At 38.8% G+C, this 18,232-nt stretch overlaps 1 protein-coding gene across 5 annotated transcripts in view; it reads left to right on the top strand.

The window, feature by feature from the left end:
• Nucleotides 1-18,232, top strand: part of strbp (spermatid perinuclear RNA binding protein) — an 89,059-nt gene that overhangs the window by 39,201 nt on the left and 31,626 nt on the right. For all 5 annotated transcript variants that reach the window (XM_086096533.1, XM_086096535.1, XM_086096532.1 and 2 more), the window contains 3 exons: nucleotides 8,042-8,226; nucleotides 16,473-16,723; nucleotides 16,801-16,969. In XM_086096533.1, the coding sequence (XP_085952659.1) occupies nucleotides 8,224-8,226; nucleotides 16,473-16,723; nucleotides 16,801-16,969 (423 nt within the window). In that variant the 5' untranslated portion in view covers nucleotides 8,042-8,223. The remainder of the gene's footprint in view (nucleotides 1-8,041; nucleotides 8,227-16,472; nucleotides 16,724-16,800; nucleotides 16,970-18,232) is intronic.

The following is an 18,232-nucleotide window of genomic DNA, read 5'->3' as shown; positions in this document are numbered from 1 at the left end:
ACAGCTTTGTGTTTTGGCAAACACAAGCTTAGCAGTGAAAAGCCTTTCAAGCAGGATTAAGCTACTAAGTGTCAATGGATCAGAGAACTAGTCCAAAGACCACTTGGATATGATATTGCAGCACTGTGTTTACGAACAACTTCAAAAATATGTTTATCATTTGTAGAAATCCAATAGATTGTAAGGATTCCCACGATTGCAAGTAAACACACCGCTATACATTCGCACTATAGACTATAGGATGCGGGGGCCCTGGCAGCTCGGGTAATACCATCTGTTCCTGCTGAAATCAACACAGCAGGAGCCTCGCAGTGCGCATGTGTGCAACTGTAGTAGTCTAGCTATACTTTTGTATGCTCTTTTTGTGTTTGTTAAATGCACACATGGAGTCGTGAGTGTTTACCCTGATGATGGATGGAGGCATGGCTTGACAGGCAGATGGACGGACGGACGGACGGACGGACGGACGGATGGATGGATGTATGACTGGGTGGGTGTTGCCAAGTCTCTCTGGTTATGATCCACTCTCAGCAGGATATCTGCATGCACACATGCGCACCATCTCCGTTTCAATAATCAAGGGACAGAGTTACACTCCTCCATCAATGTTATCTATTCCCCCCCCTAAAGCGACATCAGCAGTTTCTTTTTGCTAACTCATCAATACTCACTGACCTCTCTTGGCCTGCAGCTGGACCCAGTCAAGAGTGAGTTACAGTGTGCGAATGCTAAAATAAATAAAACATATGCATGGTGACAGTGTTATTCCTCAAATACCCACAGTGGCCACTAATATGCTCTTATTGATTTTCTTTGCATTTGGACCCTGTCAAGGCAGAAAAGTTTGGAAAAATGAAAATAATTTGCGCATACTCATGAAATATCCAATATGCATCAGGAGGTCCACTTGAGGAAAGCGTCTTCTTAATGTGTAGTCTGCAAATTCACTCACAAATATTTTGTGCTCCCAGTAATCAGCGTCAATCACAAAGCTGCTCTAAGAAACAATTCGATTGGCTGAGCTATATCACATCATGGGAGAGTAACAATGGCTGCAACTAGTATTTCTTGTGTGCGTATTTTGGCACTGTAATGATCTGAAAGTCTACCAGAAAGGCACACGGGCTAAAAAAGGATCACTGTATCCCTCCCGGTAGTTGTGCTGGTTAAATTAAAATGTTCATCAAAATAACCTAATAATAGGTAGAGGTGGCAAATCCTGGTCCAGAAAGTAAAAACCGCAGTTTGGCTTTAGCCCCTTGTGCTAGCTAGCTAGCTAGAGGAGCTAGCTAGCTAGTTCCCGTGCTAGCTCACCGGGTGCTCGTTTACCTGCTAGGGGGCTAGCTAGCTAGCACGAGGGGCTAAATCCAAACTGTGGCAGGGTTTTTACTTTCTGGACCTGGATTTGCCATCTCTGATCCCAATGATAAGCAAATGTACAAAACTTATATTTATGCCACTTTTCTTTTGCAACAATGTGTGCTAAAGTAAAATTACATGACATTTTCAGACATTTCTACAAAGCTCACAATATAATCTGTACATTTTCTGAAATCAACAAATTGTTTATTGGTAAATGTGATTTTTAGCGAAAATAAATCTTGGCTCTTGTATTCTCCACCCTCGTTGACAGTCTTTGTTCATCTTTAGAATAATTTTTCGGAAAAACAAATGTTTGAAGGACAGTTCTGGTTGCCCAAAAGTAGTGTTATTAAAACAAGAAATCCTATTTTAGTTGCTGAGCTAGTACATTTTCAAATAGATTCACAAGGTTGTAATAATACAGCAATGACATGTTTACATAATGCTACGCTAAATAGACAGAATACTAACATTATATCTCCACTCCACTATTGGCTGCACTTAGGAGGGTGGTACCGCAAAACCTTTTTACTCTTGCTCATATCCCATTCCATTGCCACACGGTACTCCTGCCCTTTCCTTACTCTAAAAGGATGTGTAGAAATGTACAGATTATGCAGGAAATGGGTCAGGTTCGCTTGAAGTCTACCTTCGGGATGAGTCTAATGGAGAGCTGCCTGTCAGGTAGTGTTGTTTCACTGCCATTTCTGTCTACCCGTCTCTCTGTCTTGCCCTCCTGTCTCACTCCAGGACAACAAAGCTGAGCAAACACATTTTCCTTTACTGGCACGTGTTTTCAGGCGCAGTAAGACAGGACCGACTGGAAACGTGATCCTGCATCAATTGAGTTTGTTGAGCACGCCACCTGCTCCCGAGAGTTTCATTATCCGTGTGTTCCAATGTGTGTTTGTCCAACTCATTACCACACACTTGCACGTGTTTATCCAGATGCAAATATCACAGTGCCAGTAAACCAGGATCCACACAAACTGGCCAGTACTAATATAAATTTACACTTTGTTTACCTACCTAAAACCTGATGAATAGAGAACTTGTATTGGTTAAAAATGCAACCCGGGAGGATGGATTTACTGTTTGAACCTCAAATAGTTTTCTAAATTAGCAACACTGGAAAAAAAAGGGTAGTGCAATATGGAGGACTAAAACTGGCAAAATAAATAAATAAAAAACGGATATAAAAAATATAATTCAAAAATGTAATACAAAAATAAATATAAATGAAAATACATATATCTATATATACCAGTAAATAAAAGTAAAAAATAAATACAAAAATCCACAACTGAGAAATCAAAGAAGTTGTGGTGACAGTGGACAAGATAGTTGTCCGTTGCTGGAGCTCTTTATGCAAGCCGGCGAGACTTCCTTGTTCGTCAACCTACTCACTCGACCATTGAAGGGCAGTTTGCAATGGCAGAGTCCAACCCAAGGCGCGCTTGGGACCGCCCCTCATTTGAATATCATTTAGTGCTGACAGCACGAAATAAATAAATGTAAGAGCAGATATTTAATTTTATTTATATATTTATTTCCATATTTTCTTTTGTATTTATTTGTACTTTTAATTTGTTTCTTATTTCCATTTATATAAATTTTTTGGTATTATTTCTTATATCCGTTTTTATTTTCACTTTTATTTATGTATTTATTTATTTGTTTATTTATTGTTAATTTTGGCAGTTTTGGTCCTTCATAGTGCAAAAGGGGCTGTAGTTGAACAGTCGGCGGAATTTAATCTATTCTATACAATCTGAAATATGGCAATGTAAACCCTTCCATAAGGAAATCAATTCTCAAAAGTTCCGCCACCACTAATTAACACTCACCATGGCTTCCATCCTTTGCGTCCCCCTCCTCCCTGTCTCTTCAAGATCTCATCCCTTTTGATGGTTATCAGAAGAGAAAGGTGTAAATTGCTGCTCAGAGCCATATCAGCAATTCTATCTATCCTTCATCTTTAAATCACTTCCAGTCCCTCCCCTCATTCTCCACCTGATTCCTTTCATCCCTGTAGGGAAAACAGGATTTAATGACCAACTTTTGGGAGGTGAGCAAACTCCCCCTCAGAAATACATTCCAACCGAAGCAAATTGTAGCAGTGATGGTGGTGCTTAGGAAAATGGCTTTGTTTGTCCCATGTGAACATCATGTGTGCATACATGTCCTGTTGCTAGGGTTAATGACTGGGGGCTTTTGCCCCTTCTCTTGAGAAAAAACATACAAACACCCTCATGATGAGTGAGGAGGTGTGAAAAAGAAAGTGGAAGGGGAGAATGTGTACCGGTTGGACGATGATTGTGTTCAGCCCTTTATATGTAATTAACTCAGTTTTCATAAGGATGCCACGCATTATAAATTGTAATGTACGCCTTCACTGTATGGGTAGAAAATAATCCTTTAACAAAAAAACGCTCTTTTTGGTGTCTTTCTTGACAAATCAATAAATAATGACATAATGTTGTAAGCCTAACCTTTCTTGCCATCGACCTTTGTTTTTCTATGGGGCAAGCGAGGGTTGAACCCGCAGTGAGCTGAAGTTCTGTGCCCGCTGCCTCTGATACAGCTCAGAACCTTATCTGAATGTTTAGGTATGTAAAATGCTTACTCAGAACCTTATCTGAATGTTTAGGTATGTAAAATGCTTACCTACTTTTTTTCTTAAAAAAAAATATGATTTCTAAAAATATATAACAATAATAACACAAACACACAAAACCTGCCTTTTTTATTTCCATACACCCATCACGATTGACTTGGGAGGAGTCCACTGTCTACCAGTTGTGGTAACGCAGTGCTCTCAATCTTCCGTTTGTTACGCAAGGAATAACGGACATTTTCATGAATTATTATTATTTATTTATTACAAATAAAACAGATAACCGGACATGGTTCTTCCCCTATTATTGCCAGTTTATTGTAGGACTGGGTATCTATTCTAATTTCCTTAATCGATTCGATTTCGAATTACAAGAGTTCAGTTAGATTTTTATTTTTTCCGATTTGATTCACTTCAATTCAATCCAATATTGATTAATTATGGAACATCAAGTCTTCTTAACTATCAAGGACATGATAGAAACTCCACAAACATTAAATTCTAAATTACATTTTGTGGAGGATGTAACTGGTTAAATGATTTAGTGTTATGATCACTTAATATTGATAAATAATAATATTTTCCTAATTCTAATTCAATAATTATAAATATGGGCGGCGCGGTGGTTGACTGGTTAGCACGTCCGCCTCCCAGTGCAGAGGACGTGAGATCGAGTCCGGGCTTCGGCCTTCCTGAGTGGAGTTTGCATGTTCTTCCCGTGCTTGCGTAGGTTTTCTCTGGGTATGCATGGCAGGTTCATTGAACACTCCAAATTGTCCATAGGCGTGATTGTGAGGGTGGTTGGTTGTTCGTCTCTGTGTGCCCTGCGATGGGCTAGCAACCAGTTCAGGGTGTACCCCGCCTACTGCCCAGCGCCCCCCCCCGCGACCCTTGTGAGAACAAGCGGTTAAGAAAATGGATGGATAATTATAAATATAATTTTAAAAGATTCTGAATTATCCTAAATTACAAAAAATGCTTTTAAATTCACGTGAGCAGTAAATGTCAAGAAAACAGTAAAATACAAAAAAAACCTTTATTTTCCTATAAATTTATGGGGAAAAGAAGTCTTAAAATAGGTTCATGGTTTTATGAATAGATATCAGGCTCGAAAAGGAAAATTGATTTGATATAAAAAAAAAACGTTTTTGTTCACTGCACATCTCCCATCCCAAAAAAACACACACAAAAAAAACACAAAAGGCCAAAGAAAAATAAACAAATCACTTGTAAAGTTAATTTGCATTATTCAAAAGTTAAACCTGCGTTTATGTATGAGGTGAGGTGTATTTTTTGTCAAATTTCAACAAAAGTTTTATGTGATTTAGATATTAAGGTTCCTTTCCAACTCTCACTTAAAACCTTCTTTGGGAATTCCAGCTGCTATGAAAAAAATGATGCCCACATCCAAGGCATCTTGGCAGGTTGTTTATGTAACCTGCACTCAAACCATGTACATACAATGTTCATAGGCCAAGCCATGTTGGAAGACATGTTAACCCCCCCCCCCCCCCCCTCGACTTCCTCTAGTTGGCTGTGTCAGTGTAACAGGCAAATCACAAGTGCACAGACTGTCGCTGCCAGGTGTGTTGAGGAGCTAATTGTCGGCGTTGCAGGCCAGTGGCTCGAAGCATAGAGACCGATGGCTGCCGGGGAGAAAATAAGGAGCGAGGCACTCTTGTTTATGGTTCCCCTCTGTACCCTTTTTCCAATTGGCCTCCCTTTTAAACGCTTCCCTTCTCCTGTTCGTGTTCATTATCAAATGTGCCCTTCTTTCTTTCTTGTTTAGCTGCTCAATGCATCCACACGGTTTCTTTTTCCTAATAATCATTCAGTCCCATTGGGTGTGCGTTTCTCTTGGTCTGCATCCACATAGAACGCAGGATTTTGTAGCAAAAAGAAGCCGTGTTAAATTATGCACAGGGAGGCTCTAATGTCAGTTTCTATTTTAAGTTTACCCCGAACAGGATACGTTGTATAACATTGATATTTTTCTGTAGTATATTACTCTGAAGTTCTTAACTCCTGTTTCCATGCCTGGGCTGTATTGAGTAGAATAATGCTGTCTATTAGTGGTTGCTATAACTGGCATCCTATTCCACAATTTGTACATATGTCGGAATGCAATATAAAAAATTATCGTGAAAACACAATCAAATGCATTTCATGATGCTTTTCATGAAGAAATAAGCCACTACTGTATTGTAATTTGTCTTTTGTCCTCTCGTATAAAGCAGCCACTCAAGCGCTGCAGGAAAGCTTTTGTTGATGAATCTATTCCATTTCAACTCATTGGGCAACCGCTTTGGCTTTCAAACCTTGAGAGCCTTCATTTTGAAACACAGTGATATACTCGTATTGTTTCCAGTGTGATCCCACTCACGTCTCTGATGAACTGTCGGCCTATTACGGAGCGGGTGGAAACGTTTGGGCATGTGTTTGCCTCAGCTGGCCTCTGCTTTTATCGTGTTAGGTTTACTTTGCTTTGGCACAGCTTGCTTAATTGAATTACTTTTTAATATCATGAAATACAGTAGAGAGCCATAAAGTCACATATATACAATATATTACATGTTATTCTTCCCTTTGGCTACATTATGACAATTAATACAAGTGTACTGTATATTATCTTGGCGGCCATTTTGCCACTTGCTGTCGAGTAAAAATGGCATAACAGTTGCTCAGGTCTCAGGTAACAGCCAATCACGGCTCGGCTTCAGAAAACAGGTGGGCTGTGATGTAATCTTCAGTCGACAGCAAGTGGCAAAATGGCCGCCCCCCTGAGATGGATAAAAACGGTTGGATTTTGCTGCATACGAATGTCATGTTTCTACTAATGATGTCACATGTATCATATTATTGTCATGAAATGTCTAAGGTTGACTACCCCTTTAATTGTAAAAGATAACAATGTAAGGCTACGTTCACACTGCAGGTCTTAATGCTCAATTCAGATTTTTGGGTGAAATCTGATTTTTTGGAGTTAGCGTTTACATTACCTATTAAACTGCGACCTCAGTCTGTCTGCTGTGTGGAAGTAATGCATCCCCAAAGTGACCCGCATGCGCAGAAGAAGATACAACGTCACTCACATCGCTGTGTTTCCGGAAGTGAATACGTATGGTCCAGCGTGTCAGGGCCATGGACTTTTATAAGTCCGTTGTCGGGGCTTATATTTCTCCCCATCTCATATCTACAGCGGAGTGATGCGGGAGGAGGTAGAAATAATATTTTGTGAAAACAATGATGTCACGTCATCGCCCCGTGTAATAAATGAGCCGTTTGCGTGGCTAAATTGCTAATATCACTACCACACACAAATGTCATCTTTATACTTCATGTTTCAAGTGGGATTAAATTAAAGTCAAATATAAAGTCACAACTGTTACTTGAAACAACTTTGCCGATTCACGTACGTCTCCCAAGCCGTGGAAACGTATCCGATCTAGGACCACATCTGAAAGTGACCCAGGTCGGATATGAAAAAATCGGAATTGAGCCGTTCAGACATAAAAAAGTCAGATACAGGTCGCATTTGGGCAAAAAATTCGATCTGTTTGGCATTTGCCTGCAGTGTGAACGTAGCCTAATTCATCTCAAGATTTGCTTTTCATATGATCCTGTGCGTTATCGTAAAATTCTTTCAGTATGTTTGAATGATGCTACGGCTCTACTGTAGTCTACAAGGTAACAATATGATACATAGTGATATTGACACTCCTTACGAGACGTTTTTTTGTGCCATATTGACATTTTGCAATATGTTTATATCTCGTTATATAGTATTATTTATGTAGCGTCAAAAAGAGTAGTAATTTACGAGCGGCGTTTCAAGCTCAAGTGTGTGAGCCACTGACCGAGAACAAGTACATGTTTGTATCATATGTTCCCTGCTTACATCCCCAGCCAGCTCATGAAAAGTGAATAGGCCCCTGTATGTGTGTGCGTGCAGTTTACGTGTTCACACGGCGCACATTCTGTCAGCTCTGTTGCCATATTTTTTTAATTGCACAAATGTGATTATTATTCAAGTGAATAAATAACCAGTGTGTCATTTCTCAGGAGCATCTTCTCATCTGGCGGTGGCTACAGTGACGGAGGAGCACATGAGGAGCGGCGTGACAACAGCGTCCTGACCAGTAACCTTGCCTTTGCACCACCCCCTCACGCCCAGCAAACCTCAACAGCGGGCGTTAGAAGGAAGGAAGGAAGGAAGGAAGCTAACGACCACTCCTCCTATAGGCATGGTAATGCACACTTTGCTGCACTGTGCCATTGTTAAAGTTAGGATATATCTATCGCACAAGCAAACTAAAAGTGCATGGTTGTGCAATGGAGGGAGAGAAAACAAGGGATTGATTAATGGTCTCGGCCCGTGACAGTGGGAGCTTCTCCCTAAGGGGGGAGCAGAGAGGAAGATGAATTATTAAAAGGTAAAACAAGGAAGGAAGAAAAAAGATGGTGGAAGAGGGGTTTTAAGGGTACAGTCCTTAGAGGCGGGGCGGGGGATGGGTCAAGGAGAAGTGATGATTGAGAGCGATGGAGACGGACGCGCCAACCAAGGTGCTGAGTTTGGACTTTGTCGAACAGGGCACATGCTTGAGGTCGTAAATTAGCAAGGGTAATGAGACACACGCGCACGTGTGTGCGCGCGCACGCCACATGCAAACACGGCGCCGTGATTAGTCCTGAGTTATGGGGATGCAGTAAATGATACGAGTGACCTTGGCAAGGTTGTCACCACCTCAACCGCATGATACATGAAGCATCTTTCTTAATGACTTTGCTAAGATTTCTATTTTTAATGACCACCCGGCCTGAACCTGTGCGCACACACCATTGATGCTTTTAAGATTTTTTTTTACCTTTTTTAAAAAAAAAATTTTAGTAGCTGTTTGAATTTGTGTCGCCCATAAGCATATAGTACAGGGTTTTTCCTGTGTACAAAATTCAGAGGCGGCCACCTTATTTGCTCACCACCTCCAGCCTAAGTGACTGATAATGAATGAATGAATGCTTTAACATGATAGTCATATTCTTATTGGAACTATTATTCTTATTATTGAAACATGGAATTATTACATGTTCCCTGTAAAAAAATGAAAGCGAGTCCGTTGAATTTACAGAATAAATGCATGTCATAGTGCATGGTCAGGATTAGGGATGTTCGATACCACTTTTTTCCCGATTGATACGCAACTCTTGAGTAGTCACCGCTACTGATACCACTAGTAGATAATATTCAGCACCCATAAATGAATTGATGTTTTTAAAGAAAGAATTATCTATCCCAATATATTATTTTTCTTCAAAACTTTGTATTCCTACCATTTCAAATTTCTTGTCCCTGATCATAAAATGCCCAAGACTGGTATTGACACAGATACGGATACCTGGTATCGGTAGTCACCCATCATAGTCAAGATGATACCACCTCTGCCTCAATTTGAGCCAGGAAAAAAAACTAAAGCATGCAAGTGTAATCCTTTTATGACGGCATATTGGAGCCATCTATAAATATATTAGTGCTGTCAAAGTTAAAATGTTAACTAATTAATTAATCACCAAAAATTAGCGCATTAATCATGTATTAACACAGATTAATCACAGTAGTAATTTTGACCGCAGATGAGCCTTTAGCTGACAGCAGGTTAAAGGTAGCACAGGTTGTGTTTGAGCAATAAACATAACTACCTCCATTAGAGTATTTAATTGCGTATGGCGTTCAAAATATTTGCTCATGTTGGGTAAATTTTTTCCCATTTTAGATTATGCAAGTAATTAACTGATTAGAAAACGAGGAGGATGAGCGTTTAGTGGTGCCTTTGTTTGAATTTAGGCACAAATCGTTTCATTCTCGCCACACACAAAAACATGAATCCTTGACTTTAAGCTTCCAAGATAAAAGCATTCCTAAAATAGCCTCGCCTGGAGATTTTGCAGAGGGTGAAATGGAATCGATCTGTTGCTTTTAATTTCTCAATTTAGCCCAGGTGTTCTATTTTTTATCTCAAATGCAGTAGGACTTGGACTGCCCGTTGTCAATTAATGCTTACTTATTTCTCATGCACGAGTGCAGGTGTGTGACAACGCACGTGTGGTAATTGGAAAGACGATGAAAAAGAAAAGCACGGTAAAAGCGGCCAGCATGGAGTGCAGCAGATCGGCCTGCCACAGAGTGCACGGAATTAATTTTTAATGCGATCTCCCTTCAGCTGCTGAATGCTACAAAGCAGCTACGGAATTGTTGTTTTTTTTTTATCCCATTTTGATGAGGGCTTTTGAAGTTTTAGCTCTTTCTACTTTCACGTAATGCCTCTTATGCTGAAATCCTCGTTTTATAGGGCCTGTCAACCCCATCACAACAAGCCTTTTGTTTTTCACCGCAAACTACACCAAATATTAAAATTCATGGTGTCCATCTCCTTTGTCATCCGCTCAGCTCTGGTCAGTCGCGTTAATTAGCTTTTTCTTTTGGGAAGCTTTTCTCACTCGTCAGCTTTCCCCCTTCCGCTTTTCTGCCCCAGCTTTAATTGTTTGTTCACCGCAGCCTCTTATATGAGCACTCGAGGCACATGACTTATTAAAGGTAAGTGCAGACAAGAGATCTTGCCTACTTATAAACACAAGTGGTCTTAATACAAGGGATGATGAGACATTTGCTTAACATATCCCCTACAAACAAAACAACAGAAATGAAAATCAATTGACTGTTGATCACTGACAATTTTATTGATGACGTGGAACTTACTAATGCATGTTTGAATGAAATTGGGTTGAAAATGCATGTCATGTGGTTATGTAACACAAACAAGTGAGCCTCAGCGTAAAGTGAAATGGAGGGTGATTGTGAAGTGTCAGTGGTCTAATAGCACTATGTTAGAAAAACATGTGAACGTGTTGTCTATATAAAAAAGAAAGCACAGTGTGCCACATGTGTTGGTGTTTGGCAGACAGCTGGAAGCTGTATATGCAAACATGTGGTAACCGTGGGACACCACTTTTTCCACCGAGCCTTTTACAATGTTATCCATTCTCTGTAATGCAGACTGATATAATTACAGGATATAGCTCCCTTTGATCTTAGGCATTACTTTTACAAGAGCAAATAAGCAGGGCTGTTTACTCGAAATCAGTTGGTAATGAAAGACCGATCTAAAAACTGTCATTGAAAGTTTTGTAAACGAGATGTCAACGTTTTTACAAACAATCTCGTTAGTATTGCGGCGACCTTGTTTCTGACTGATAACCTTGCACCTTGCTTTAGTGATGTTAATCATTGGGTCCCACCAGGGGAATGCATTGAATTATAGTGTAAGCCACCATTTTTGTGGCACACTATACAGGTCACAGTTTTATGTGGATCACGGTTCTTGCATTTGTCTGAGATCGGAAAATGGTCCTTTAATTTTAAGTTATCATGAATCAATTTATTGTAATTCTTTGAGGATTCAGCCTCATTTCGTTATAAATAATTCATATTGATTATTTTGCCTAAAGCGGGATACGCACGTACCGGTTTGTAGCATCTTTTTAAAATGTGTGCGACCCTTCTGGTAAGCAAAAATCAGCATGTGCGCACTACTCTTACTTGGAAAATAGGCTAATTGCTTCAAAACAGAAACAGAAACAAATATACTTTTTCTTCCTAATGAAAGAAGAGACGGTAATCTTTCTTTTGGTAGGTTCTGTGTTTTTATAGCAATAGAGCACAATATTTTTGGGCCTTGCAAAATCAGTCAAAATCCAGTAAAATAGCCGGGAGCGAAGGGGGTTGCTTCAGTGGAAATGGCTGCGAGTGAATGAGTTAAATGGAAGGACTTTGACAATTAGTCCACTGCATGTCAAGTCTCAACAACTGTGTACTTTTTGGTTGTGTAAGCAGACTCATGGAATGACTCTTTTGCTTGATTGGAACTAACTGTTGTATATGTAAAAATTGCACAGGTTAAACATTTATGATTCTTGGTTGTCGTCAAAGCACGTTAAGTACGAACAGCAATTGCTGAGGATGATCTCTTGGAGACAATTGAGATCAGGTGTTTGCTGACTTAGATGGCAAGGGAGAGAAACGGCTCCAATTTGGCCCAGTTGTCGGTATGCGTGTAATAACAAGCTCTTCAAAGTAGGCGAGCATATTGCGTGACCGGGCTTCCATTTGTGTGCTAATCAAGGTGGGTTCAAGGACGGGCACATCAGCACCTCCAAGATTGAGTGTGTATCCTTGTGTGTATGAGCTTTACTGATGCCATACAAGACCTTTTTACTAGCTGAGGATGCGAAGAGGTCATGAGAGCGCTCGCGAGTGCTTCATCACACAGGAGTTGATTAAATTGCTTGTTTTTAACGTTACCTTGACATCCAACCTTTCCACCAAAACCCCCACGTAGCTCCTTCTCACGGTGCCGCCTCCCGAGTTGTCTTTAAGGGTGGCCGATTCCTGTCTCCGATCTCTCATAACTACTCTAATTTACATGGCGATAGGAGCAGCTGAGCCTCACCTCCCCCACGGTCAAGCAGACACACACACAGACACGAGCTCACAAAGTGCTTTATTGCCACAGAAACCCCCATTAGAGCGGGCTCATTAAATTTGTGGCTGTTGGTTTGTTAAACACTTCTGAAGCGATGCGCACACTCACAAGCATAAACCGCTCACGCGATTTGTGCACGCACGTGAAGGATGACCTCATGTAAAAAGAAATACATCAAATAATAAATAAATAATGCGTGGCATAAAAGCACGATAGAAATGCTTGTGTTGAACCCAATGCAAGAAAATTTTGCTTATGCAATCGGTAAAGGTATTGATTTTTTTCTTATTCTTGCGTCCTCCTGCTTTTGTCAGCATGCACTTAAGGAGGGGATGGCTAAATCATTTTTGACAACAATAAAATATTGAAAACAGTATTTCAAGGTCCACAAAGGTAGTGATTGCCTGAAAATGACCCTCCAAGTGTCTTAGTGATTCATGCTGATATTGCACACATTTATTATACAGTTAAAATTGGATTTAAAAACAAATTCCCCTTTGGGATTAATTATAATTGGAATAATTCAGTGCAACAACAATGCTCTCTTAAAGCCTTCATTAACTATACAAGCATTGTTTACGCAACATATTACATTATTAATATATTATTGTTTACTGTATATGTTACATTAACTCATTCACTGCCATAAATCCATTTGAACTACTTCTATTAGTTTAACGCTTTTTTTTCTGCTTTTGTTAACAAGAGTAAGAAAACCTAGATTATTTTTATTGTACATTAAGAACAGATATAAAATTTGTGATTAATCGTGAGTGAAGTGATGTGATTAATTTTTTAATCATCTTTTATTAAAAAAAAAAAGATAAAAGAAAAGATGATTAAAAATTAGGGGCGTAATTAATCGCTTGACTTCACCAGTTAACTCACGATTAATCACAAATTTTATATCTGTTCGAAATGTACAATATTTTTTCTCTAGGTTTTCATACTCTTAACAAAAGCCGTCAATGGCAGTGAATGAGTTAATAAAACACTACCACACGTTAAAGCTGTGATATGGTATTTTTTTCCCCAAAATAAATTTACAATAAGCTTTTTATTTGACCATTTATGACTGAAATGCCTTCTAATTAATAGATTAGGAAGTAAGAAAAAATAAATCTTGACAATAATATTTTCTAGGCAGCCCCACTAGTCTAAATATAGTATATTGGTTAATATTGCGTTAATAATCCAGCAGTTTGTATAATTATCAGAAGGCGGCCATTTTGTCACTTGCTGTCGTGTGAAAATGACATCACAGTTGCTCCGGTAACAACCAACTACAGCAAAACACATCTGCAGGATCTTCAATGCTTGATGAAATTAGGTCGAAAAATGTGGGGAAATTCCAAATTTGACCATCCTTATTTTAGTCTAGGTTGTACGGTAATCTCAAATTAGACTCCTTGTCTTTCCTACTTTGACAAAGATTTGTCGAAACCGAATTGAGGAATCCAGGAATTAGACTTTGCCAAATGATTGTGTCACACTCTCCATTCGCATCCAAATAGGCTGGGTGGCTTCGCTTATTGTGCAGTCCTCATCCTCTATTCTGTTAATGGCTTTATCTCGCGCACTCTAGTGAAAGCGAGTGTGTGTGTAATGTGTGTGCGTTTATACAAGTGCAGAGAATAAAGGGAAGCGTGTGTCTGGGAGATAAGCAGGACTGTTTTGGAGCTTGTTGAGAGCAGCCCCTTCTGTGTAGAACTGGGCCACGCACCTCAGGCTCCTCCCCAGCATAGTGCGATAACCTTAATGATAAAAAATGAACTTTCCTTCACCAGAGTGTGAGGTGGCTGATATGATATAAAAAAACAAAAAAATTCTGGATGTCTGTGAACATCACAAAAAGTAAGGTTACTAAGTGAAAGGTAAATATTGTTTATAAAGTTGTTATTAAATATAACCTTATATTAAATAATGATGTGCTATTATGCTGGGGGGGGGGAGGGCTATCAATTACTCGAGTGTAGCATTTGCATCTTCTATATCACAGCATATGTTGAGATAATAGATTATAATGCAGTGTAATTATGATTACAGGGTCATACATCAGCCTCTCCCCACACAGCAAATTAACTTCCCCGCTGTGTCGGTTTTACTCTGAAATTAGATTAGTTATCACTTAATCGCCACATCCGAGTGCCTGCTTTAATGCCGCTGCACATGACAGGCTGAAGACGGCTGATGGTGTTGTCATGACATACCACATAAACCTTGGAAGTTGTCAAATTGCTATTGATTGCAGTGCAGGTCAAAAATCACGAAACGATCATTTATATGAAGCCTTTTCTACTGTCACGCATGTTCTTGTCTGTCGATTTTAGGCCTTTTGGAAAAAAAATCCAATAATCGGTCAGAGTTTTGCTGATTAAATGCATATATAATTTTACTTTGTCATGAAACAGTAAACACTGTTCAGTAGGTGTGGGCAGGAAGTAAATATAATTTTGCCTGCAATTCATATTTTTATTGTTGTAAGTGTTAAGGGCCCAATAATTAATAATTGTATTAATTTATGTTGTAAAATAATTGGCTGGTTAATCTGTTGACTAATTGACTGATTTTACCCAAAATAAAAATCCATAACGGTTGGGCCCTAATTATTATTATTATTTTTATTTGCTGGTACTGTGCACTTGGCTGCTGCAACAAGTTGTCGTATTTCACTTTTCTAGGACTAATGTTGGTTTATAGCAGGGGTCTGCAACCTGCCGCTCTGGAGCCACATGTGGCCCTTTAGTCCCTCTCCTGTGGCTCCCTTTGGATCTCTTAAAAAAATAAAAATAAAATTTTAGAAATTATTTTGTTTAACATATTCTTTAAACAAATTGATTTAGATAATAATAATAATAATAATAATAATAATTAAATAGTCAAAAATGACAGTCCACATTTTCACAAAGAGAAATGAAAGTTAAATAAAAATGTTTTAAAAATTACTTTAAAAAATGTCAATAAAAGGAAGAGGAAAAGCAGAAAATTACTATAAATGTCAATCAAATTGCTAAAAATGAAAAGCAGAAAAGTAACCAAAAAATGTCCAAAAACAAAATAAGAAATGCCGAAAATTACCATAAAATATCCAGAAAATTGCCAAAAATGTCAGAAAATTTATAGCAAAAAAGGTTGAAAAATAGCCAACAGAAAGAGAGGCAGAAAATGACCAGAAGGCAGAAAATTACCATAAAATGTCTTTTGAATTGCCCCCAAAAAAATCAGAAAATTTATTTTTTTTAAAGCAGAAAAGAAAACTTTCAAAATGAACTATAAAATGTCCCCCAAAAAAAGAAGAAATCTAAAAAATTACCATAAAATATCCAGAAAATTGCCCCAAATGTCAGAAAATTGATTGCAAAAAAAGCAGGAAAATAGTCAATAGCCATAAAATGTCCAGAAAGAGAAGCAGGAAATGACCATATGTCCAAAAACTGCCAAACATGTCAGGAATTTGACAGAAAGGAGAAGTCTTAAAATGTATGATTTTTATTTATTTATCCAAAATCAAAAGACAAAAGGTAGAAGAAAATGAATGGCTACGTATTGGATGCTACCCTCATATTTTTCTCTTGTGGTGCAGCTTTAATTAGCTCTTGATCCCTCAGTACATTAGACTATTAAATTATTTCCTTCATCACAATCTTCAAATGTTTTGTTATTTATTTGACCTAAAATGGCTCTTTTGACAATAAAGGTTGCTGAGCCCTGGTTTATAGTATTCTATTGACGGAAATTAACTACAAAGCTTTAATCTGCCACCGACCATCTCTACTTTTGAGTTTGATCCCTAAAACAAAACTAAATTAAATGTTGTGATAGAATTAGGACTTGTGCTGCAGAGTCAAATGTTTTGTTGTTGTTGCTTGTGCACTACTGAATTAAAGCTGTCGCAATCACATCCACCATTCACTTGGAGTTGCATTTCTTTAACGGCTGTCAACATATTTCCCTTTCAGAGGTCCTTCCGTTCCTTCAGCAATGACGACCGTCACGTCATGGCGAAGCACTCCACCATCTACCCGTCTTCTCACGACTTGGAGGCGGTTCAGACGCTGGTATCCAACGTGGAGTGCGCCCTCAAACACGTCTCAGACTGGCTGGATCAGGCGAGCTCGGAGGCACTCGGCCAACTTGACAGCCAAGCGCCAGACAGCACGGAGGACGAGGAGCCTGCCGAAAAAGCGGAGGGGTCCGGTGACGGCTACAGGTAGGCCTGACGTCGCCTGCTGAGTGTCTGATTTCAGAAAGGAGTGCTAATCATATCACAATCTAACTTTCTTCAAGGGAGTCCAGCAGTGGTAGAGTGCTGTGCGGAGTGATGAGAATCGGGTTGGTTGCGAAAGGCCTCCTCATAAAAGGTGACATGGACCTGGAGCTGGTGTTGATGTGCAGAGACAAGCCTACACAGACACTGTTGGACTCAGTCTGCCACAACTTACCCGGGCAAATAGAGGTGAGATCTGAGTGTCTCACATCCAGGTTATAATAGTTTTGGAATTTTTATTTGAGTTAGTTTTTATTTCGTTTTGGGTTTTGTTTTTTAGATTTAGTTTTAATTAGTACTTAGGGTGGTTCTGTTAGTTTTTATTAGTTTTAGTTATTTAAAAAATGCTTAACTTAAGTTAAGTTTTAGTTCGTTTCAGTATTAGGTTTGTTTTGTGCATTGCTTGTGTGCAATAAACAACATGGCGAAATTAAAAAAAGTAACACATTTCTTACCTAGCATTGCATTTCGGCTGAGTTAAAGGAAAAAGCAGGCGGGCTGAGCCATTGGAGCCAAAAGTCAAGCATGCAAAATTGTCGCCTAAGAGCGACGTCATCCGAAGGTGCTTTTCTATTGGCTGGATTTCTAGATGACGTCACTTATGTGTGATTCACTTTCAAACATCCTTATTCTGGTTAAAATATCAAAATAAATATACTTAAAATCATCCCCAAATGCTCATGTACTAAATTTATTAATTCAATTATTAAGACTAAAACAAAATACATTTTTGCTATAATAATAGTTAGTTTTAGTTAGTTGTGTAAACATAAAATGTAGTTTCAGTTAGTTTTCATTTTTTCCCCGTTTTATTTTATTTTGTTAATGAAATTATTTTCAGATTTTTATTTTCTTTTCTGACTTGCTGTTGTTCACACACAGACATGAACACAGACATGAACTAATGAGTCCATTTTCATTCTGTTGCTAACCAAATCAGCGGCACATTAACTGTCTGTCAACCAACATTCTGAAAGGTCATATTGTAGCATTTTAAAATCCTCTTAAAACTGCCAATGATACGAGCTAATAGCAATGATAAAAATGATGCATTATAATAATTATCTGAAATAAACAACCTTTAATGTCATCATAAAAGAATAATTGAGATATAATAAATGTTTGACTAGCATAAAATATGCCAGCACATCCAACAATTTCTCAAAGAATGAATAACAATCCCTTTAAATGGATGTCATCACACAGCAATTATCTAATAAATCGATTTTATCCCTCTCAATTATTGCTGTTATGAGGTGAGCGGGAATGATGGGAAGTGTCTATCTGTAAGATCGTGCAGTACGTGTGCTCATGTATGTCCGGAGGCGGTGTCATCTCCTGTCTCGCCTCCGCCATTTTGACTTTCTGATTTTCTCATTTGAGCCAAATTGAATTTGGATGTGCTTGTGGCTGCTACTCTTACTTAAACCGTGTCACAGGCATACACATGCA

This window comes from Leptonotus elevatus, chromosome 15 (assembly GCF_054856555.1).
Source record: "Leptonotus elevatus isolate MCC_2025b chromosome 15, RoL_Lele_1.0, whole genome shotgun sequence".
NCBI lineage: Eukaryota > Metazoa > Chordata > Actinopteri > Syngnathiformes > Syngnathidae > Leptonotus > Leptonotus elevatus.
This window is presented reverse-complemented; position numbering and strand designations above follow the sequence as displayed.